This window comes from Thermobia domestica, chromosome 2 (assembly GCF_964235325.1).
Source record: "Thermobia domestica chromosome 2, izTheDome1.hap1.1, whole genome shotgun sequence".
In the NCBI taxonomy this organism is placed as follows: Eukaryota; Metazoa; Arthropoda; class Insecta; order Zygentoma; family Lepismatidae; genus Thermobia; species Thermobia domestica.
The window spans coordinates 152,934,052-152,959,442 of record NC_137455.1 but is presented as its reverse complement, the minus strand read 5'-3'; the positions used below and the strand labels follow the sequence as shown (position 1 = coordinate 152,959,442).

At 36.0% G+C, this 25,391-nt stretch overlaps 1 protein-coding gene across 6 annotated transcripts in view; it reads left to right on the top strand.

Moving 5' to 3' along the window:
- Xpac (DNA repair protein complementing XP-A cells homolog Xpac) overlaps positions 1-24,179 on the top strand; it is a 49,005-nt gene extending 24,826 nt beyond the window's left edge. For all 6 annotated transcript variants that reach the window (XM_081747385.1, XM_081747390.1, XM_081747392.1 and 3 more), the window contains exons 5-7: positions 4,101-4,266; positions 14,339-14,456; positions 22,533-24,179. In XM_081747385.1, coding sequence (XP_081603511.1) covers positions 4,101-4,266; positions 14,339-14,456; positions 22,533-22,684 — 436 coding nt within the window. In that variant the 3' untranslated portion in view covers positions 22,685-24,179. The remainder of the gene's footprint in view (positions 1-4,100; positions 4,267-14,338; positions 14,457-22,532) is intronic.
- The last annotated feature ends 1,212 nt before the right edge of the window (positions 24,180-25,391 follow it).

Genomic DNA, 25,391 nt, shown 5'->3' with positions numbered 1-25,391 from the left:
ATGTCCAGTAATTTAGAAATTCGCTTTTGTTCATAACTTGTGAAATAATATTTCACACGCCAGCAAAACAGATCAAGGTCTACCACCATGCCAAGTTTGATCCCGATCGGATGAGTTTGATATATGAGTTTTTTGTTTTGGAATACGAGGCGCAAAATTTGACAACTCGCAGAACATATTTCATACTCTTATATAGCAGGTCAAGGCTATCACCATATTAACTTTGATCCTGATCGGATGAGTTCGTTTGAACTTGTACGATATAGATTTCTTAATTTTTCAGGAAGAAACAAATGAAGGATGAAACTAGATTCGATGGATAAGATTTCTCTTGGTTTGAGTTTATTTTAGGATTATGTATCTATTCATTTTGAATGTCAATTTTTTACGCTTCAAGTGTCTAGAGCAGTGCTATTCAACCGGGGTACGCATACCCCTGGGAGTACGCGAAGATGTTTCTGGGGGTACGTAATGCTTCTGGGGGTCTGCTGGAAATTTCTGTTGACAGTTCACTGCAAATGAAATTCGATAACGTATCAATGTGTGACCTTTGTAAAGTTGCTTTTAGTTCTGAGTTTTTAACATTGTCCTCAGTGTACGAATTATCATGGAGGATTAGGGGAAAATCCTCCTCAGTAGAACTGGATGTCTCCCATATGTTTTGAAATTTCCCATGTCAATTTTTTCGGATGTGCACTTTATTCCCCTGTAAATAGTCTTTTGTTTGGCACACTTTTTTTGTGTGTGTGTCTCTATTTGCCCTCTTTTTTATCAATCATAATCATAATCATAATTTATTGCATCCGTTCATCGTCATACAACGAAATTGGACATGTCATTTATATATATACCAGTATACATAAGCATACATACTATTATTACATATAGATTCTTATGGTTTCACTAATTTACTTACTATACATTTAATTTTACGTATACGAATTATTTTCTACATGTTCTTCAACCGAGTAAAAGCAATGTTCTATCAAGTACCTTTTAAGTTTGGATCTAAAGCTATTGACAGAGACCTGATTTTTTATACATGATGGAAGTAGATTGTATAATAGAATACCTTTGTGCGTAACTGATTTATTGTATATATTTGTCCTATGTGCATGCAAGTGAATGTCGTCTTTACTTCTTGTGTTATAACTATGAATGTCTTTGTTAACAATAAATTCACTACTATGTTTTTTCAAATATATTAATATTTCGAACAAATACATTGAGGGAAGAGTCATTATTCCAAGTTCCTTAAAAATATTTCTGCAAGAAGAGTTCCATTTTACTCCTGCAAGTATTCTTACTACTTTCTTCTGTAGCCTAAAGATAGCAATACTTTTAGGTGCATTTCCCCAGAACATCAAGCCATATTTTATTGTAGAATGAAAATTTGAGTAATATATACACTTAGCTGTTTTTACATTAATCTTATCTCTTACACATCTAATTGCATAGCATAGTTTGCTTAGCTTACTTCTTACATGTTCTATATGTGGTTTCCAGTTGAAATTATTAGATATTTTAACTCCGAGAAAGGTAGCAGTTTCTACATATTTAACTGTTTTATTATTTATTTTTATTATTGCATTGGCTTGATTACTTTTACCATTGTTAAAATTTAAGGCACATGTTTTATTTACATTAATGATTAGGTCATTTTTATTCATCCAACTTGAAAGTTGGTTCATTGCCATTTGGCAGTTTGAAGCTAATTCGCATTCATCTTTCCCACTAACTATTATGTTTGTATCATCTGCATATAAAGTCACACATGAACTATTAATACTTTCAGAAAGATCATTTATATAAAGAAGAAAGAGAAGTGGTCCTAGAATTGATCCATGTGGTACTCCACGATTAATAATTTCTTCACTTGACACACATTTTTGAATTTTCTTTTTAACTATTCCTGTGATTTCAGTTACTTGTTTCCGATCTTTAAGGTATGATTCAAACCATTTATTTGCTAAGCCTCTAATACCATAGCAACTAAGTTTTTTCTAGCAATATATGATGATTTACTAAATCAAAGGCTTTTGTTAGATCTAAAAATATTCCTATAGATAATTTTTTCTCATCTGCAGTTTTCTAGAAAATGAAAAATTGCTGTGTCAGTAGATTTACCTTTCAAGAAACCATGTTGTGTGTTGGATATAATAGAATATTTATTAATGAAATCCATAACCCGATTGAACATTATTTTTTCCAGAATTTTACCTATAATGGGTAGCAATGATATCGGTCTATAGTTTTCTATTTCATTGAGTTTACCTTTTTTGTGCAAACGTTTAACTTTAGCAATCTTTAGTTTATCAGGAAAGGTTCCTGTGGCGATTGAAATATTTGAGAGATAACATAATGGTTTAACTAAATATTTGTAACAACTTTCTAGTAAATTGTTAGATAATTCGTCCGACCCAGCCGAATTCGAATCTTTCATTTGTTTTACTATGATGATTATTTCACTCTCTGTTACTGGTTTCAAGAATATAGATTTATTACATTTTTTAATTTTAAGTTCCGATAAGTTAGTTTTATTAGTTTCTTTGTTTTTAATAAGAGTTTGCCCTACATTTGTGAAATATTTATTAAAAGACGTTGCTATGTCCTTTGGATTTGTCATGTTCACGCCCTCATAAATTATGCTATTTATATGGGTACTACGTATTTGCATGTTGAGCTCATCTTTAATTATTTTCTACATTGCCTTTGTTTTATTGTGTGACTGAAGAATTTTCCTACTGTTATAATTTTGTTTCGCTATCTTCAACAATTTTTTATAACTAGTTTTGTGTTGTCTGTAAATTAATTCATTCATCCCGGTAGGGTAACGCTTCCTAGTTTTATTTAGTTGTATGTTTACCATGTTTGCTTTTAAGATTTCAGGTGTAATCCATTTTATTTTTTTCTTCTTTATTTTACTAAAATTATTTTTTATTGGAAATGCTACTTCAAAACTATGTTGTACAGTATCATATATTTTCTCATATACGTCATTCACGTCGGTTAGTTCATAAATATCATCCCACGTCTCCAAGCCAAGCAAATAAACAAAATAACTAATATTATTTGAACTAAAACATCTCGTTATTATAGGTGTTTCATTGACAATAGAACATGTATATTAAGTTTAATAAGTTCATTTCGATTTAATTTCATTTAAACAGCTTTAGGGGTACACAATTGAATTGCGAATTGTGTCTAGGGGTACGCGAGTTGAATAGCACTGGTCTAGAGTAACCATTTCTGAATTACGTGTTACTTGAGTCTTCCTTCTTTTCCTCCCTATTATTATTATTATTATTATTATTATTATTATTATTATTATTATTATTATTATTATTATTATTATTATTATTATTATTATTTCTTCCCCAGAAAATCATTGAGTAGATCGTCATTGAGAGTTTTTCCCGCGAGATTTTTTTCAGGTGAGATTTTGACCAAGCGAAATTTTGAGGGGCGAGGTTATTGGTAGCGATATTTTGGCCGCGAGATATTGTCCGTATATCAGGTAACTATGACCGTGGAAAAGCTTATCCACTCTTGAAACTCTAGGTAGACACCCATGGTTTACATTATTCTCTACCTAAATGATCCCTTGAAAGAAAAGCGTAATTTGTTTCACCATTTCTAATCTTTATTAACTTCGCAAAACAGCTTATAGACGTAAGCACATACAATTTAAAAAATGGTCCCACTTCACATTCTAGAAATAAACTTCGTAAGAATGTTGAATAAAGAAGAAGGCACTATAGTAGATCTAAAGAAAGATAAAAGTATGATTGTAATGGCAGGTTACATTTAAATATTGGTTAAGATTGTTGATTCAATGTCGAATGAATTATGAACTACTTTCATGAGTGCTTCTTTGTGTGTTACTATTTGGCAAGTGATTTAACTTTTGGGATTTGCGCTCAGATATGTTTGAACTCTATCTAATTTGAATGTTGGTTAATTGGTTTTAAATAAGTGTAGTTGTGCACATGATTGCGTAATTCTAATCTTAAAGGTTAAATAGCTACTAAATACGTTTTTATCTGGTATTCAGTATAAAGCAAAGATTTTTTACAAACTACTTGTTTTTTTATTATTAGAGATAATGATGATAAGCATCAGTTGATTACTAAAACAGAAGCCAAAAATGAGTACCTGCTCAAGGATTGCGACCTTGATAAACGAGAACCACCATTAAAGTTCATTGTGCGTAAAAATCCTCACAATTCACGATGGGGCGATATGAAGCTTTATCTGCTACTTCAGGTGAGTTCTAATATGTCAAAACTTTGTATAGAATAAACAGTAAAGAAAGGAAATATGCGAATATCATACCTTACTCGTACCTCTATAAGTATCATGCCTTACTGAGAATAAACACTAACAGTTTTTCGACTCTAACAAGTAAACGTTCTCAAACAACAATCGGGAATCTAAACATAGTATATATACGTTGGTAAATTACTAACCGAAATTAGTGAATTACAAAATCTGAGCGTCAGACATCAAAGGGTATAGCAGTTAGAAGAGTCTAAAGCTAACATTGCAATGTATTTAAAATCTTATTTGCACATTAGTCTTGAACTTCTACAAGCCTTCCTCGCTGGTCTAGTGGCTAGCCCATGTGCCTTTGGTGCACGTGGTCCTGGTTTCGATTCCCGATAGAAGAGTACAAACTTCAGTTTCACAATCATTCACTTTTATGAATCATCCGTTTCCTTTAGTCTACAGGGCGTAATCGTGGGACATTCAACTAAAAACGTAATTTTTTGTTCAAGCTTATGAAATGTTTATATGCAGACACATTAAGACTGACTAAGACTTTCATGCCAGCAATTGCACAGTTAAGAGTGAGGAAAGAGAAACGAAGTAATCTGGCGGAAAGGAGCGGAGAGCATAAGACAGGTCAGCGAAGAGATAATCAAAGAAGGAGAGGAACGAATGTGCAGATGGACATATGCACTGTGACATATATATGTGTACATTAGGGTGGGCCGAAAATACCCATTTTTTTATTTCGAAGTTGTAATAGCACGGAAAAGTTGCGAATTATATAGACAAAGAAAAATAAAAAAAATTATCAAAATCGGTTGACATCTTCCGGTCGCGCATAGACCCTAAAATTTGACAAAATATGAAAAAAAAATCATTTTTGCGATTATTTTTTAAAATTTTTGAATTAGATGTTTTCGTAATGTAATAGTTTTTAACGTCTTCAAATAGAGTCTAAAAACATTGTATTTTAATTTGGTTTAGATCAGTTGATATCTTCCGGTCGCGCATAGGGCCTAAAATTTGTCAAAATATTGAAAATGTTACATTTTTACGAGTTTTTAAAAATATCTTTAATATATTGTTTTTAAACATAATACTTACAGTATTTTTATTTTTGAACATAAGAACATTGTGTTTTATTAAGATGCGAATAAATTAACAACTTCCCATTGCGCAATGATCCCAATGCTATAGAAAAACAGTACCTAAAACAGATAGTCCTGTGACATGATGGGTGATAACAGTAACAACGTGCATGGTACTTTTTGACTTGCTCTATATTTAAAAAGCTTAAATATTTATTTAAGTTACAATGTAGTTTTTAACAATAAACTTACTTTTATAAAAAAAAAGAAACAAACAGAGTTTTGATAAATAGTCCATGTTAGTTGAACCTGTCCAGTCCAGTGTCCATTAGTACTTTTCTCTATTTTGTAGCCGAAGGTACTTTGAAGACTGATTTGCTGGTGAATTTAGGCATAGATGATCTGGACAGCAGAGTGGTTCTTATAAATGCATCTCGTGATTCAGCTCCACAAACTTTTCCTGAGGCTTTCGTGACGACCAGTCAGGGATTGAGTCACTGCCGATGTGCGATTTGATCTCGTCGTCACTGATTTCTGCCAACAATGGGGGAGAAGATAATTCACAGTCCATCCAGTTGATAATTTCTGAGTATTCTTTCGCATTAAAGTTGATTTTTGGTGGCATGAATGTTCTTACTGTTCTCCTTCTTGCATCTCTCTGCCTTGCCTTCAGAATTCTTCGCAGTCCGAGCTCTCTTACGTGTTTCCTGTCATCTTGAGTCATGGCTAACAGTAAGTGTTCTGGGTGGGCGAAAAAAACATTCCGTTCGATCACAGGGTCGACAACATCAAGCAAAGTTTTTGGCAAATCCCTGGTAGACTGTACTGCTTGGTAAACAAGTTTTGGGCCGTCTGTAAAGTGTTTACTTGTTTTGATAGTAAACCACATTGGCATGTATGATTTTAATATAAACAAAACTAGTTCTTGAAGTTCAGGTGAGGGGCTTTCTTCACTAATGTACAATCTGAGAGTTCTGTTTGCTTTTGTCAACCACCTCGAATGTGATAAGTGCCCAGGATCTCGTACAGCCAAATCTTCATTACAGGTTCCTGATTTTATTGCCTTTGATCTTTGCTAAGCACGTTTCTGTCTATCTCTGGGATTTGACAATCAATACTCTGGAAGTTAACCACCGGAAGTTTTTGGCAGCCTACTAACTTTTCACCGATTGGCCCTTTAGAAGTACTAGGCCCTGTTGTCTTGCCATCCAGGTGCCCAAACATGTGGCGCAATGGTAACTCATTAAAATAAAGTAGGCAAATTGCCTATTGTACAGGTTTCCTCAAATGAAGTTCAACTCGGCGAACCAGACCAGTTTTCCAACCTGTATTCACAGCAGTACCATCACATCCGATGACAATTAGATTTTCAAGAGAAATACCACGCTCAAACAGGTAAGAAATTACAGACTTGACAATATCTTCAGAGCTTCCAGAATTTGGAGTAACGTGGCCAACGTACAGTGAGCCGGGTTCTTGAATCAGCGAGTAATGTTCTTCCTTAATAATTCTACGAAACTTTTTTGAATGAGCTTAATAAACATTTAAGCTTTTTAAATATAGAGCAAGTCAAAAAGTACCATGCACGTTGTTACTCATCATGTCACAGGATTATCTTTTTTAGGTACTGTTTTTCTATAGCATTGAGATCATTGCGCAATGGGAAGTTGTTAATTTATTCGCATTTTAATAAATCGCAATGTTCTTATGTTCAAAAATAAAAGCACTGTAAGTATTATGTTTAAAAACAGTATATTAAAGATATTTTTAAAAACTCGTAAAAATGTAACATTTTCAATATTTTGACAAATTTTAGGCCCTATGTGCGACCGGAAGATATCAACCGATTTTGATATATATATATATATATATATATATATATATATATATATATATATATATTTTTCTTTGTCTATATAATTCACAATTTTTCCGCGCTATTACAACTTCGAAATAAAAAAAATGAGTTTTTTCGGCCCACCCTAGTGTACATCCCACACATCCTCTCCTTTCCTCCCCTTGACGTTCCTGTTCTCTTCACTTTTTTAGTTCTGTTACCTGTTTTCCGTTCTCTGGTTTAGAAACCTTCCCTGCTCCCCAACCCTTTGCTGTCTGCCTGTATTACCTCCTGACTCTCTTCTATCTAAATATGTACGCAGTTGGGAAAGAATGTTTATCAGGCCTTCTGGGCTTTTTTTTTCCTTTCTTCAGTGAGAATTTGATCTGTTCCTTGCAAGCTGGCTTTACTTCAAGCTTTGCTGTGCCTCGTAGTTCATTACAGACATTCTTCCCATTGCAAAAGGGGAAAAAAAAAAATGATAAAAATACTCAAGTTCTAGTCCAAAATCTGTTATGTGATGGCTGGAGACACGATTTTGTGGTAAATAAAAATTCGCAATTTCGTTATAAAAAATAACGCGTAAAGCTGGATAAAATCGTGAATAAAAATTCAATGTGAGAACACTGTTGTCCTTGGCAATTACAATTAGTTACTTTTTATTTCCACCATAATTTCCACTCATCAATCATCACGATATGAGCTTATGCATGACTATATCAAACAATATTTGAGTTTTTAAAAAATAACACTAAGCATCCCCACTGAATAAAAGTATCATTTAAAGAAAAAAAAAAAACACAGAGAGAACATTAATAGATAAAATAACTTTAGTGTTCACAGTTTACTTATGCAAATAACACTTAAGCATTGTTTCAATGTTTTCTGGTGTTAAATTTGTTCTTTTGTCGTTAAGTATGTCATTGTAAGAAGAGAGACCCCTCTCCACATCAACATTCGAAACTGATATATGCACTCATGTCCAAAAGGATTGTCGCATATCTATAACTCTTCTTGTAAGACATAATTTGATAATGCTTTTGTAGGATACTTTTAATACTGATACTATGTGTATAATCGGGAAATGAATATTTGTTGTAAATTTCATAGGGAGAGAATTATAAATACGAAAATTAGTATGAGCGAAACAAAATGTTGCTAAATGGACAAGAAAGTTTTATTTTCGTTTTATTGTTCTTATTTACTGCTTTTTTGACATGAAATGTGTCACATACATGTCTTTGCCGATTATACACATACTAAAAATGTAAGAAATACGGGGCAAATTCGTTATCAAATTACATTCCCACAACAACATATATATAGACATGCGACAATAATTTTGGATAGGAGTGTACATTAGTTGGAGACACTTTCTAGCGATTTCTGAATGCTCATTTAACATACCGCGCAACACTCTTTTCACACTATTCACTTCACCCGTAGATACCGTTTGGAGCTCGCATGTAAAATTTCAAAAACTCATGGCGGTCTGTTTTCTCAAAAATGTGAGTTTTCATCACATTGCGTTGAAAAATTGTCACTTTTGATTAAATTTCGTGGAATATCGGGACTTGTTGCAAATTTCGCTAATTCGACAGAATTCCGTGTTTAATCGCGAGCGTTATATGGCTTAACAAATGATGAAAAAGTATATATTTTAGGTACACAACGTTTTCGCACAAAACTGACACATTTCGCGTTTTCGCATGTCAGCAAAAAATCGTGTCACTAGTGATGGCAAATGTTTTTTTTTTTTTTTCCTATTATATTGCCTCCACTTCCATTCGAAAAATAAATAATGAGCGTGCAGAGACATGCTCCTACGTACTGTACTTTTTCTTAATTTAATTATAATAGTTTCATATTTTCCAATGCTGTATTAGTTTCTTAATTTTTTAAATACTTTATTTTTATTCGTTATTGGTAATTAATTTTCAAAATCACGAATTTACAATAAAATTACAACATTCACATAACGTTTTTTTTTTTTTATGTGAAGGTTGTAAACTTATTCCAAGGTGTAAGTCATCAACATTAAAATAACATTTTCTGTGCAATTTTTGAAAATTCGCAACTTCGTTCACAGAAATTTCTACTACTAGAGCTTTCTCTTATACAGTGTAAGGCAGCTAAAAGTACCACCTAAAATAGCGAAGAAACTAGAAACACTAAACGCAATATTCTGCAACAATGAGGGAATTTGCGTAAGGTTTCAAGATTGGAGAAGGAAACACAATATAATGGACCATGTAAAATTGCCTAAAATAGATTTTTGGTTTGATTCAGTTCAACGTCCCACACTTATGGCCGCTACGCTAAGGGAGACCTGGACCTACTGATTATAGTGGATTTTCTAATATATATATCTGAACAATCCCTTTGGTATTCTCTGCTCTTCAGCACTATTAAACAAGTGTTTCATCGACCACCAGTCTATTCCATCACACTTTGAAATAGGTATAATTTATTACAGTGCTGCTATTCCTTTTTTCACTACAGGCATTTCAATTTAATTAATGATTTCTCTCACTAGGCTCAAGATCTTATTGGTATAGTGGCTCTTGTGGATCAAATGACTATTACTGCATTAGTTAAAACCCTGCATTTACTCGCACGACCATGTTTCATAACACAAATCTAACTCGAACAATTTTTATATGTTCCTGTAGGCGAGAGAGCTCCTAACTCTGAACTGAAAACAGATATGTAAACATTGGTTACGGAAATGGATTCAGAAGTAAATTTCAGTGCTATTTGATACCCCACATAACCCCCTTGCTATTTATCATATTTGACCGGGATTCAATATGGCGCCTTTCAAGATGGCGATCATGCACTGGAAGTACTCCCACATATAGATGCACTATCCCGGTTTACAATGTTGAAGTCAGATGTACCAAAAGCTTTTTCATTTTTATGCCAAAAGGGTATTCTTGGACATTGCCTATTGGAATTCAGGATGGCGTCGGTGTAACAGCTCAACGAAGCATTTGCGCATCGAGTGACTATTACTATGTTACTTAGCATCTCGAACTGAGTCTTGTCACTAATTTTCATCAAAATTCAACTTTCACGGTTTATGGACCTTCCTCGTAAGTTCATTTCAAAAGTGAGCGTGTACAACCCTGGTAGTGGTTCAGTGTGCATAGTGCGGCGTGTTTTGATATGTTTTTGGATATGAAAAGGTGTAAGAAGATTGAAACATACCTAAAGCTAAAGCTGAACTTCGCAACTGGGTGTCCGAATTCAAGCACTTACAACAGACGGAAAATTTCTCTTATGCACATATTACAATAAAAATGTAACTAAAATGTATGATTTTCATTTATATTATACTTAAAGATGGTATTATTTATTTCACGTAAGGCAGTAGACAATCAAAACAACTCTCTACTCCACCCTCCATCTATTTGCCATTACAAAAGAAGAACACTACTTGCTAATCAGGGACACAACTTATTTTAGTGATAACAAATCACGTTAATTTAATTTCTATTCCGTCATTACATTTTTCAGCCGCTAGCAACAGTAACTATACTAGATGATATTATACTAATCTTTAATAGAAGTATTGCTATAATTATTTTTGTATTGAAGACATGATTTTAGTTGTAGTTTTGAATGAAACTATCAGAAATAAGCATTCAGTTGCATCGAAGTTAATTTCAGTGATTATTTCATCTCAGAGTTGGACGTAACAAGTCAAAGTAATCGTGTTGAATTTCTCCAAATTTCAAAGAAGGTTGTCTTCTGGATATGTTTACGTAATCGAATGTATAGAGTATTGACAGGTGCAAAATATATTAATTTAGTGTTCTAAATATTATATACAGTGCCATGTGTAGTACACATGTATTGTAACACATTATAGTGTAGATTCATTTGTAGCATCTTTAGTCCTTAGCAAAGCCAGAATTCTTAGTGTGATTGCAGTTTGAAAAATGTGAATATGTCTGTTTATTATAAGTTCGCACAAATGTGAAATTTGGTTTAATAGTGGGTCTGTGACTTATTTTCTTCAACTAAGTTTCTGTGAATGAAATGTCTCCTTTGACGTATGGTGGGAAACTCATTTCAGAAATACAACCCAGATATGGACCAAAGTTACACCTTTAACTTTATAAACTCTGTACACGTCAAGCAAACAAGCTGGGTATCCAGACAATCAGGGAATCAGGGAATAGTGACCTACTATGTAGAGTTGTATGAAAGTGCTCCACGGACAACAATACAGAATTGCAAGTTAATTTTTTTTATTATGATTTGAAACTGGTCGATTCTAGGGGAGGGGGGGGGGATGTACGTCCTACACAGCAAAATATTAACAATGCACTTGAGCCAAGAATGGCGAACGAATTTACCATTCACCATTTGTCAAATTTCGTTCCAGTGACACAGCACTGCAAATCGAGGTCCATGGGCACCGCCCAATGTTATGTTTGAATGCATTTCTCAGGAACATTATGGAAACAGATCCTCTGAAAAGTGTTCGTGCCACTGCAGATGAGTTTGACATGCACCAATCCACTGTCGTTCGGCGGCTCCATGCAATCGGTAAGGTGAAAAGTTGTGGTTGTTGGTGCTACATGAGTTGACTCCGGCCAACAAGAATCACCATGGGAGGTGTGCAGTTTTTTAAGTGTAAAGAATAACCAGAAAAGCTTCCTACATCGGATTGTCACTTTTGGTGAAAAATGGATCTGCTACAACTACCGTAAATGGTCAGGACAGTTACAGATCAAAGTTCAGAACAATTTTCGAACCCCTAGGTTATGTTCATCATAAGGTGATTTATGTTCGGATTAATTTCCAGTATCTTTTTTCGGCAAAGCAAAAACATTACTGCGGATCGTCACAGTGTTGAACACCATAAAATACATGGCAACATTGCCTGCAAGCATCCAGAAATTACCAAAAGACATGATGTCATGTTGCATGACTGCATGCGCAAATGTCGCTCAAATGACATTGCAAACTCTCCATGATTGTAGTATATAACCCTTCCTCATCCACCATATTCCCCTAATGTCTCTTCCATAGACCACCATGTCTTCCGGCATTTCGAGCACTTCTTGGGAGGCAAGACCTTCCTTGATAATCGGTCGGTGCAATATGCATTCTTCACATCAAAATTCCAGACTTCTTTCTAATCGTGGCCAAATAATGACAAAAAAGTGTCGTTGCTAACAACCACACACTTTTGCAATTGTGGTTTTGATTAACCAGGTATTATAGTTTTCATTTCTTTGGCCTTTGAAAATGACTTTTCCAAAGCTTTTATTATTGAAATAAATGGCATAAACCTATGCGTAATATTTTTAAAAAGGTCATTGAGTATGTGATATATATATATATATTAATACTTTGCTTCTCTCTAGTCATAGCATTAAAGATAACCAGAATAATGGCTAGGGCTCACTGAAATCCACTTATCTATCTACACCACATTTCATTCTGAGATGCAGGGAGATAAGTCATGAAGCTAATGATTTCAGTCTGAAGTGTTGTCAATAGCTATTTTTCTTTTGAAGATATACTTAGTGACTGACAGATGAACGACCAAAACAAATAGAAAACTAGCCTTTTACGTGTAAAAGATAGAAGAGAATGCTTAAAAAAAAAAATAGTTACTAATGTTTGAGAGATAAGTTTCACTTCGGTACTTGATTTAATTGATATTTCATTACTTTGAACTATTGGATATGTATGTACCAGGGTTGATTGAAAAGTAAGGCCTCCATGACTGTAACTTTCGTATTTATTAACCGATTTTCAAAATTATTTTTGCACCTGATAGCTATGTTTGTCCTCTACGTAATGCACTTGTACCTTTTGTTCCCGGGTGCTAGTTGAATCCCGCGGGTGTTGATTTAAGAGCACAAAGTAAAGAGGAAAGAAGTTTGCCGGGCTCTGTTTGGCCCAAAACGAGCGTCAGGTTAGGCTTTTCTCTAGCACATCTCGTGGGACATGAATCATGGGCGCATCATGTTGTCCAGGAGAACAAGAGACAGTCGTTGAAGTACCGCTATAGCACATCTCCATATTCCAAGAAGCTCAAGATGGTTCAATATCTTGAGAAAGTCGTGGAGACCACTTTCTGAGATTTCCAAGGAGCCGTGGTCATAGACTATTTGGAACAGGAAACCACCATAAATTTTCAATGCTATGTGGAGACATTGGAGAAGCTCCGCCCACAATTGCATCGTGACCGAAAGGATTTGTACTCTATTCTTCACCATGACAACGACCTCCTGCATACGAGTTGTGAAACAAGAGGAGTTGCTGCGCCTGCAGTTCAGTGAGGTTCTACTCACCCGCCGTACAGCTCCGACCTTGCGGCTTTCATCTCTTCTTAAAGATGAAAGGGCACCTCAAGAGATATCACTTTCGTTGTGACGACGACATGAGAGCTGACGTCCAATCTTGGTGTTGACAAGGATTCTTCTTCGATGAGTTTGCCGGACTAGTCACGTGTTGGCGCAAGTGCGTGGAAAGGGATGGGAACTATGTCGAAAAGTGAATAGTGCATTTCATAACAAGCAATTGTACCATTCAGATACAAACAGAAGTTTGAAAATCGGTTAACAAAATAAAAAAAAAAAGTTATAGCCATGAAACTATTGTCTTTCTTTTTATTTTGCCACGTAAATTGCTTATGAAATATTAATTCAGCCAGGAGACATAGCATGTAACAAATAACAATAATTGTAATTCCGGTAGGCAAATATGGAATTCCTGTGTTATAGTAAGGGCATTGTAATCTTGAATTCGTGTAGTTGTTTGTGTGTTTCAAATCTAGTAAGACAGCATGCTTACTGACATTTGTGATAAGTGTAATATTAATATAGTTGTGCACTACAATAAATGATTATTTACGCCTCATTTTAAATAATTACATATATTTCATAGGAGTCATTCAAAAAGAACAGGTGCCACTATACGCTTTGTTGGTTTCCTTCTCATACGCTATTTACGTATGTTTATACACTTTAATAGCTTTATTGTAAGCATAGGAAAATTGTATTACTAAATTTTGTAATATTTGCAGAGGGAACGTAAATTTCCTTGTATACTGCATTATAAAGTTTGGTTTGCATCAGAAATTTGTTGTGAAAACTTTTTTTCTCCCTCTTTGCAGATAGAAAAGAGAGCACTAGAGGTCTGGGGATCAGAGGAAAAACTTCTCGAAGAAAGAGACAGGCGCGACGAAAAGCGAGAGAAAGCAAAGATTAAAAAATATAACAAACAAGTAAAAGGTATAAATGTAATATATTGTGAAAATATTTGATTTTAAAAAGTAGTCGTTTTAGGAGCGTAGATTTATTCAATATCAGTTGCTTGTACGATACTATTATTTCTTTTTTTCTTTATATGAACATATTGTTGGACTGAATGCTAACAAGAAAATTCCGATTTTCAATCCAATTCGTTCTAAATAGTTGAGAGTTTCATGTGTTCTCGTCTATTATGAAATGAAATAAATGATCTGCAATGAATAGCCTAATGCAAAAAATAATTGTGCAAAGTTAATGTCCTAAATTCATGTTGAAAGGACCGTTTATTGTTAATTTTTGAAATATGGGTGAAAATGCTTGTTTTTAGACTTCTTAAAATAATCAAAACATGGTGCACATGAATTGATACAAAATTTATTAATGGTTTCTTCTTGACATGAACCGAGATATTCATTCGTGCACAATACTTTTTCTGTACTTCTGTGTAGATATAGATTACACTAGTTAACAAAGGTTTTGTTACATAAAAGGAAATACCTGTTCTTAAAGGAACTTTTTGCACTGAATTCGAATATGCACTCGGTTTTTCTCCATCACGTACGATTTTCCCGTAACAGAGGGATTTTCGGGAAAATCCCTCAAAAATTTCCCTTTTCGTTTATTTTACACCCCAAGATCTTGTCCCCTTGCATATACTAACATAGAAATTATACCTAAGTATACTTTGATTCATATTTAACAAACCCTCCAAGTTTCGTAATAATCGCTTTATTCTTTCTAGAGAAATAAATATGTTTGTATGTATACTGTGTGTACTGTTTATTGCACCTTATAGTAATGCTTTCAGATCTTTTAAGTTGAGGTAAAACGTTTTGCTTTATTACCACAAACACATATATAAAATATAATACAATATAATTTACAAGTGTGACAATTTACAATAAACAATAATACAAATGTACCAAAAGGTCATGAAAAGACAATCAAAACTATCACAATATATGAAACTTCCATTGGGTTACAAAAACGTACACTACTTCCTTCTTTTGTAAGAAATGTTGCATTCTCTAACAAGACCCCAACAATAGTCCCCCATCATTGAAGGATCCCATCGTCCCTGGTACCTTTTCTCCATTGCCATTATATCTTGGTGGAATCTTTCCCCCTGTTCGTCGCTGAGAGCACCTAGGTTAGCAGGAAAGAAGCTGAGGTGGGAGTGCAAAAAGTGGATTTTTAAAGACATCCTACAACCCAACTCTTTGTATTTCTGTATCATGTCCTGTACGATTTCTGTGTAACTCTCAGCTTTGTTATTGCCCAGAAAGTTGCGCACAACACACTTTAATGTTGTCCAGGTAGCTAGCTCAGCACTGTTTAACTTGCTGTCTAAGCTATCATCAAACATTAATTTCCTAATTTGGGGACCAATAAACTCTCCCGCTGAAATCTTAGCATCACTCAGGTTAGGGAACTTATCTCGCAAATACTTGAAACCTTCACCAGATGTGTCCATGGCTTTGACAAAGTTTTTCATAAGTCCTAACTTGATATGAAGTGGCAGTAGTAATATCTTATTAGGATCTACCAAAGGAGCGTATTTGACGTTGCATTCTCCAGGTACGTAATTCACTCTACGTTCCCATTCTTTCACTTCAAAATGTTTGTCATCAGCTCGGCTATCCCATAAACATAAAAAACATTGGTACTTCGTGTAACCGCACTGCAGTCCTAATAAAATACCAACTACCTTGAGATCACAACATATTTGCCAACAATGGTCCTTGTAATTTATAAGATTTAGCAAAGTTGACATGGTGTCATAGGATTCCTTAATCTTCACTGAGTGCGCAAGTGGTATAGAAGGTTTTTTATTTCCATTATGTAAAAGGACAGCTTTAAGGCTGACCTTTGACGCGTCGATAAATAACCTCCATTCTTCTGGAACGTAAGGAATTCCTAGCTCCGCCATCAACCCATTTATATCCGTACATACGCACACATTATCTTGCATTGAGAAATAGCTTGAAAATTGAACATGCCTTTTCCTGTACACTGATATGTTCGTTTCTGCATCCAATAAGTTCCACTGCTGGAGCCTTGATCCCAGAAGTTCCGCCTCTTGTTTTGTCAGGTGCAAATCACGGACTAGCTCATTAAGTTCACATTGCCGGATGAAATGTGGCTCGCGAACACAGTCAGGGATGAACGTTGGATCTTTGGATGTACATGTTGATGTCGATGGTTCATCAAGGTCATGATCATCATCAGAGTCTTTTGGCCATATCTCTTCCAAGTTGGTAGGGGGCTCGGGAAGTGGAAGTTCATCCCCGTGCGGAATAGGTCTAATTGCGGATTTAACGTTGGGATAACTTATTGTGTATTTGCTTTTTTTAGAATGTCCCTTAACTACTGTGAGACAAAAATAACAATCATCCAGATGGTTGGTGGGTTCTCTCCACACCATTGGTACAGCAAATTTCATGAACCTCCGTTTCCCTTTGGCCCATGCAAGTAAAGTGACGTAGCACGACGCACAAATTATGTTGGGTGCCCAAGTTTTGTCCTGATCTTCCACACGACATCCGAAATATATATAATATGCTAGTTTCACCGATGGCGTAATGGATCTACACTGTCCTTTAACTACAAACTGGCCACACACATAACAAAAACTATTTGGTGAGTTAACACACGAACGCCGTCCTCTTGACGCCATTGTACTGATCACAAACTAAACTTCTGGTCTTAGTTGGGTATAATGCCGTTAAGATCAAACATGAACGCACTCTTAGCAGCAAAGACAACTTTGAAAGTGAAGTAGTGTTAAACCACACGTCAATATAAAAATGTACAAAACTCCCTCAACAGGTGTCAAGAACACAAGAAAGAAAGAAATGCGCGGGGGGAGGGGGGAAACGATACCGTAGTGGAAAATTCAGACTGCATTAGTTCATTGTTGTCAACAATGAGTCTGTATTCCATTCTTTCTTTCTTTTGCATTCTGTTACATTTGATAACAAATATTGATAACCATTTCATGAACAAAACGAAAAAACTTGGAGAATTGTATATATATGTATTAAGATATACATATACTGTACGTTTAAAAAAATATACGTTGTAAGTACATTCTATTTTTTATACACGTTTCTAATTTACAGAGAGCAATACAAGTGTGTTGTTGACTATTGTAAATATTCATTTTTATGTCTGTGTTTGTAGTAATAAAGCAAATCGTTTTTACCCCAACTCAGGAGATCTGAAAGCATTACTATCAGGTGCAATAAACAGTGCACACAGTATACATACAAATATATTTATTTCTCTAGAAAGAACGAAGCGATTTTTACGAAACTTTTAGGGTTTATTAAATATAAATCAAGGTATACTTAGGTATAATTTCTATGTTACTATATGTAAGGGGACAGGAGCTAGGGGAATAAAATATCTGAAAAAGGGAAATTTTTGAGGGAATTTCCCGAAAATCCCTCTGTTACGGGAAAACTGTACGTGATGGGGAGAAACCGAGTGCATATTCGAATTCAGCGCAAAAAGTTCCTTTCAGATCAGGTGATTTTTCTCATGTAACAAACAAAAAGTTTAAATTTGTTAACTAGTGTTATCTCTTACATATGTTCATACCTTTTATCTGTGTACATCATTTCTGCACTATCGTGGTTTATTTATTTATTTATACAGCAAGATAAGTGGTATATGCAAATTGAACATAATATATTTAACAAGTTGAGATAGTAATCAGAAAATCAACGGAAATATAATAATCGATGAAGAGGAGACACAGAAGTTCAAATACATAGACATAGTGTTAAACTGACAAAATGACAGTCAGGGAAATTTAAAATAGAGTAAAAGCAATATACTTGTGCAACTACGTCGTGTAAAACATATCATGACAGATATCCAAGAAATTAAGTTGAAAAAATATAAAAGCATAATTTTGCCTCATGTACTATATAGTTGTCAAAGTTGCGTATTTAGTAGCAGGGATGAACACAACTGAGGATTCCTAGGGGTCGCGGTGGCTCAGTGGTAGAGCGTTCACTCTGGTGCTTGGGGTCCCGGGTTCGATCCCAGCCCCCGCCAAGTGAACTTTGTGGTGGACAAACACCGTGTGCGTGGGTTTCCTCGGGGTTCTCCTGTTTCCTCCCACTTTTCTTCATTCCACAATTTCATTCATTACTCATCATCATCGTCTCGTTTAGCCTAACCGGCATAACCGTGGGACGTAAAACTCAAAGATTTCAATTTTTACAACTGAGGGTTCCAGAAAGAAAAGCTTTGTAGAAAATGTTCGAAGGAAAAACATAAGAACAAGTCGATGGATGAAGTTTACGTAACGCGGAATTATCCCAGTACTTGTCAGTAAATATACTTCAGGTTGTTAAATCTATACACGTGAAATGGGTGGGATATATCACCTACATGGAAAATACACACAGGGAATGCATTGCGTAGGCCAAACCAAGATAGTACGATAAAACACGATCTTAGAGAGATGGATAATAATAATTCTGATTGAGTTGAAACGGGATCTAATTTGTTTCTGGGGTGATGAATTGTTTTGGATTTTATGCTGTCAGTTTCTAATAATACCATTTGGTTTGAATTATACACACGAATCGTGTTGAAGAGAACATGGAAGTTTCGAAGCTGGTCTATATGATGATAAACTTTTGATAAAATTGTTAAAGAACAATCCTTCATAGTCTTAAGCATCATTTCTGTAGTTTTGTAAGCATTACGTTAGGAATTAAATTACTAAAAAGAATCATACAAATGCAGCGGAGTTTGTGTGCGTGTGTGTCAGCAATGATTTGTTTCTGTACAAGAGAAACAGGATCCTCAGGCTAACAACTGTTCTTTGTTAGAGTGTTATTTTACCGAATAATTATTTGTAATTAGCAATTTGATTTTTCTTGTCATTATTACCCTTTCGAAAAACTTGTTCTTTTTATAATTTGAGGACGTCTCAGTATTTGTGTGTAACACTCCTGATACTTCGCACTCACCCTAATAGCTCTCTGCGTGCGTTGCATGCCTGTCTGACACAAATAGATGGCGCTAGCTTGTAGACAGTTTACATATTTAATTGCAACTTAAAACTGTATTGTCAATTTAATTTTATCAAAATATAACAAAGCATTTTAACCTACAGTGTCCAGGCATCTAAAGGCTTGGAAGAAGCAACTAGTTAAAATAGTGGAGATATAGTTTGTTTTGAAATGGTACATAGGCAGACAAGGTAACTTTTCATCACGTACTCTCCCTTTTAATCATTAATTAGCGAAGTTGTAAACACGGAGATTCAGCAGTAGAAAGCTCATTTCTTGTGCGGAGAATCTCTGGTTCGATTCCACATTCCGTATGTATGTATGTATGCAAATCACATCTGGGGGGTTTCTCAGAGTACTTCCATATACTCTGATTACTTCCATTTTCCCATTACTCCCATCATCACAGACTTACGTTTAAAATCGGTTTTAAGCAGGCATCACCAGATTAGAGGAAATCCTTGCATGAGTGGGCTGAACTTCAATGAGTTTCATATGAATAAGGCCACATGACAACTATAAGAAAATTAATTAGTAAACTCATCTAAATGGCTGGAGGAACGTGTACAACTTCTAAATTTATGTATGTAACATAACGAGATACATCATTTTGCATTGGCGTTTATCGAGCTCGCTGACCTCATTTTTTTTTTTGCTTACTAACCACAATGGAACTCGCAATTAACTAACATACTTGAGGCTTGCGCTCACCAATCTCAGTGAAGCTCGGACGCGTCAACTTTGCTGGGGTTCACGCTTTCTCGAACTCGTGCTTAAATTTTAATCCCGAGCCTGTTGAACATGAGCTTGGTCCTTTCTGGTTCATAACGTGTATGGCCCTTGTATTAGGCAACGGACTCTTGAGGTACGTGGAGCGAATTTCCTCCCGTAAACTTCAAAGGCGTATTGAGGCATTACCAGATAGAAGCTGAAAAACAAAAATGTCTCCATTTGACACCAGCTCTTACTTCTCAGTTTTGGTAATGCTTATTTGAACACCCTGTACATGTTTATATTATATATACAGGAGTCACAAAAGTCAGTTTACCCACAAAGAATGACATATACGAGAGTTTCCCAAGTTTCCGGTCTAACGCTGAAATTTTACGCCACTGGTAATAAACCGTGAATGCCATACAGTGCCATCTATGGAAGAAAATAATGTATCAGTTCCAACTGTCTAGCTCCGTCAATTCGGCAGTCATTTGAATCAGTTGCTGTGTTTTGAGCTCGGATACTGCATGGTAATATTTCACATGGCTGTTATTTTTGCCAAGCTGCAGTGTGAAGTCTTGGCTGTAGGGTGGATGCTGAATCTCTTTGAAGCCAATCTTTCCCTGCAGCCTTAGCAACAACAGCTCCAGACTAGAGCATTATCATTCAGTATGCGAGCTCAACGCACAGCTACTGATTCAAATGATTGCCTCCCACGAACTGATGCAGATAAATCTGATAAATTATTTCTTCTATATATGGCACTTATATGCCATGAAGGCTTATTACCAGTGGCGCGATCTTTGTGTGTCGGGCCGGAAACACCTTCGTACGAATATTTTATGCTAAGTGGTATGTTTAAGCGATTGGGTAGTCACATTGTTGTGTGACCTTGGCAATATTCTTTAGGTACAGGTGAGGCTCAATCTTAAGTGTGCAGATAATGTTACATCCCTTTTGCAAATAAATTTCAATTTATGTATAGTTGAACTACACCACTCTTTCAACTGAACTTTATGAGGCTCTTGCTTATATGACATGTCATACATGCTTATTTTACTTAACATTTTCTGTTTTTAGGTAACGTGCAGAACAGTTATGCAAAAGAAGTTCCGGTTGCATTCTGTTGTTGTACCCTTCTGACAACTTGTTTCTGTAGAATTAAGCTAAATCTAGGTTCTCTCGCCAGTAGGTGAAAACTTTAATCTTCCATTATCTTGCAGAACAGATAGTGGAACATTAAAGAAAGAAACAAACTCTATTAATTACTATAAATTTATAGAACTATAGTGTCATGGTAAAAATTGAAAGAAGTTATAAGGAAATTGAGTACAAAACTCCAACAAACGTTTGATCATAATAATAATGGGAGTTTCGTAAAGTTTAGCGATTCCGCTGACAAGTTGTACAGTTGCCAGCAAGGGTCGATATCCATCTACGAGCTTATAATTTCATTTCATAAATACGGTGAGTTTGTGAGCGGATTTCAACATAGTTTTTTGTGATTTGCAGTAAACCATGTCCTCTTCAAATGAGATAAATATGTACAGAGTCATTTCGAAGTTTTTGGAAAAAATTGTGTAGATGGATACTTTTGGCTGATGATTCTACTATTATTTCTTTTAAGTACATAATTTATTGATGTAGCTCTTCGTTGTTTATATATCCATCTGTTCGTTTATATATCTACTATTTTACCATATACAACTAATATATTGGATTGGTGCGATTGAAGTGTCTCGATTGATATATGTCACTTTCAAAGGTTTTATTCAAACATCTTTCCTTCCAAGAAGTGATTGAGATACCGAGAAAAGTGGTAATCCATAGGAGAGAAATTACGGAAACACGGTCGGCAAAGAAGGGCTTCACCGTCCATTGAGCAACATGTAGGCATATATGTTCATAGAACATGAAGACTATTGCTGGATGCTTACGGTGCATTTCTTTTAGTTCAGCACTGTGATGATCCCACTGCCTTCTGACAGACTGGAGAGCTCTGCATGTTATCTAAATATGTACGGAGTTTGTGACATCGTAAACGTGATCCATCCGTTGGTTGATTTAGATCGTGATTCTCACAGATATAAAATGAAACATTTCAATCGTACTAACCCAACAGAAATCACTTTCAATATTCGCGCAACAAGTATTGAAAAGTTTGAATTCACGGTAAACTACAGGTTACACACAAGTAAACTTCCTTTTCACTATCTCCGATTTTTGATATGCTTTAATAAGAATCGTTGTTAATATATTAATTCCATTACAACTCTTTACTGTCAATATAATCCATTATAACTCTTTACAGCCCTTCGAATGTCAGTACGGAGTAGTTTATACGACAGAACCACTAGCAGTCATACACATGAATATGGCGAAGAGATATACAATGAAGATGAAGATAATTATAGTCGAAAATGTAAGATATGTGGATATGAAGAAACCTACGAAAAAATGTGAGCATATCTCGTGTGCTGCATATTTTCAAAACAATTGAAACCGTAAATGAATGGTCAGGGGTAGCATTAGACATCGGTAAATAAGAATGTACGTTAATTAGGGTATGAAACCAGTGCTTCAGTGTTGTACATGTGTTCCAGCAACTTCGTAGTAGTTCAAAGATCAGTCATAAGTCTTGCAATATTTTCACAACTCAAACAGCAGATGCGTGTATACGCTGTGATCGTATGTAAGTACAAAATCAAACTGGTCTAAGAGGTAGTATGCAAGCAGACTATTTAACGCTGAGATCTTCAGTCACTTTTTAGTGGCAGTGACAGTAAGTGTTCAACAACTTACATATGTGTATGATACATGAACTCATACGTGTTACTGTATAAGTTCGAACTTTGGCATAACGCTACGGCAGGAAAAAAAAAAGTCATGCGAAAGGAGCAGTGAACCATAGGACAACAATTCGTTGGTTCTAGAAATTTCGTAAAGGTTGTAAAAGTGCCGAAGATCAACTAAGGTGCGCCTGCTCCAGGGTAATCGATTCTGAGATGATGGTTGCCAAACGAACTCGACATGTCTCATTCTACTGTAGTGGGTCGCCTTCACGAACTCGGGAAAACCATCAGGAACTGCTGCCGTGTGCTGACAACTGCTACCAAATTTGCGTGATGTGCATTTCCTGAAACTTATTGTCACATGCAACGAAAAGCGGAAATCGGAATGTAGTTTTCGGAAATTCGAATGTATAAAAACAGTGCTCGAGCAAGGGTCAACTTCCAGAACCAGCTGCCAAAAGTAAGTTGTGTGTGTGTGGTGAAACTACAAGGGGATAATTCAGTTGAAGTTCGTTCCTAAAGGTCGTACCATCAGTGCCGAACTTTATTTCGAACATTTCTAGCAGATGTATACTGCACTACACCAAAAATATTCTGAATTGGTGAGTCGAAAGCGCGCCGTGTTGCAACAGGATAACACAAAACCACACTCGGCTCGAAAAACGCAACAAAAATATAGGAACTCGATAGCATCAAACTGATGTCATACTCGGCATGTAGGCGTAACCTTGCCCCTTCGGGTTACTACCTGTTTCGATCTATGATGCATTTCCTGAAATAACGATGTTTCACCAACCAAGAGGAGATGGAAACAACAGTGATTAACGTCTAAGGACAAGACGTGATATCGACGTGGAATTGAGGAACTGGCAGGAAGGTGGATGCTGGAACTAGCAGGTAGGTCCAACACAAGGGAACCTACTTCGAGTATTCACCTGCTTTCATTGTATTGTAATAAATGTATGTTGCATATCAGAATATTGCAAAACTTATGACTCTTCTTGTATATAAACTTCATAATACATTGGGAAGTTGATTTGAAGTACTTTTGTACTTATTTTCCACAAATGATTTTTCTAATTGATTTATGAAATCAGCCGAATTGTAAGATGATTTTGTAAATATTGTTATACTATACATAACTATTATATTTGTAGTATTTTTTTTTAAATAAAGGAAACTAAAAATTATAACAATTTTCCATTTCCACATATAACCAAGAAAGTTCTGTCGCTTTTTGTGGAGGTCTGTATTCAATTGGCCCTCACACCGTGAGTTGTATGCGAATGGAGATAAAGCGAAGGTCAGTTGTTGGTGTGGGTATATCCAACATACTAGCTGGTTGTGGCAGTTCAGTTACACCGTGAACTTGCGTAAGGACAGAGTGAACATGGGACCTCCACAGAGCGTCATAAGTGTGCGTATGCTGTACGAGTTCAAAGTGGGATCAAACGCCACTGCAGCGGAGCGGAAGATATGCCAGGCCTTTGGTGAGGGTGTCGTGACTACGCGGACAGTGCAGAGATAGTTAAACAAGTTTAAGGACGGTGACGAAACACTCGTAGACGCACCACGTGCCGGGAGACCAAAACATGTACAAAATGAAGATCTGCAGGCAGCACCTCCCATCAACTTGGGAAGCACTACAAGTTGAGTCGATGGGTCTCACATGATTTGACTCCGGGCCAGAAGGTAGTGCGAGCAGACACCTGTGTTTCTTTGCTGTCTCGTCTGAGGAAGGAGCCATTTCTAAACAGCGTGTTGACACGTGATGATAAGTGGGTCCTGTACGAAGCTCCACGGCGCTGTCATCATTGGTTAGCATCCCATGAACCGGTTCCGAAACAACCGAAACCAGCACTGCACTGCACTGCACCAAAAGAAGGTCCTTCTGTGTATTTGGTGGACTGCTCGCAGCATCATATTAAATACATCGGGAACTGCTACCAGGTAGTCAGAGCATCAATGCAACTGTGTACGGTCAGCAGTTGAGCCGTGTTCAAGAAAAACTCAAAACTCTGGAGCCAACACTTCTGAATCGCAAAGGGGTCCTTCTGGTATAGGACAACGATAAGCCCCACGTGACTAGGATGACCCGAGACACCAACACTGTTGCATCCGCCATATTCCCGGACATTTCACCGTCCGATTATCACCTGTTCCATTCCTTGGACAATCACCTTAGAGGACGCCAGTTGGACCTCGTAGAGGTGCAAAATGCACTTGACACCTTCTTCGCTTCACGGCCCACCAAGGTCTACCGCAATGGAATCCATGGCCTTCCAGGACGTTAGCAGAAGGTCGTCGATGCTGATGGGGATTATTTTTGATCTTTTAGATACGTCTTAGGTGACATATCGATGTTCGAAGGTGGTGGG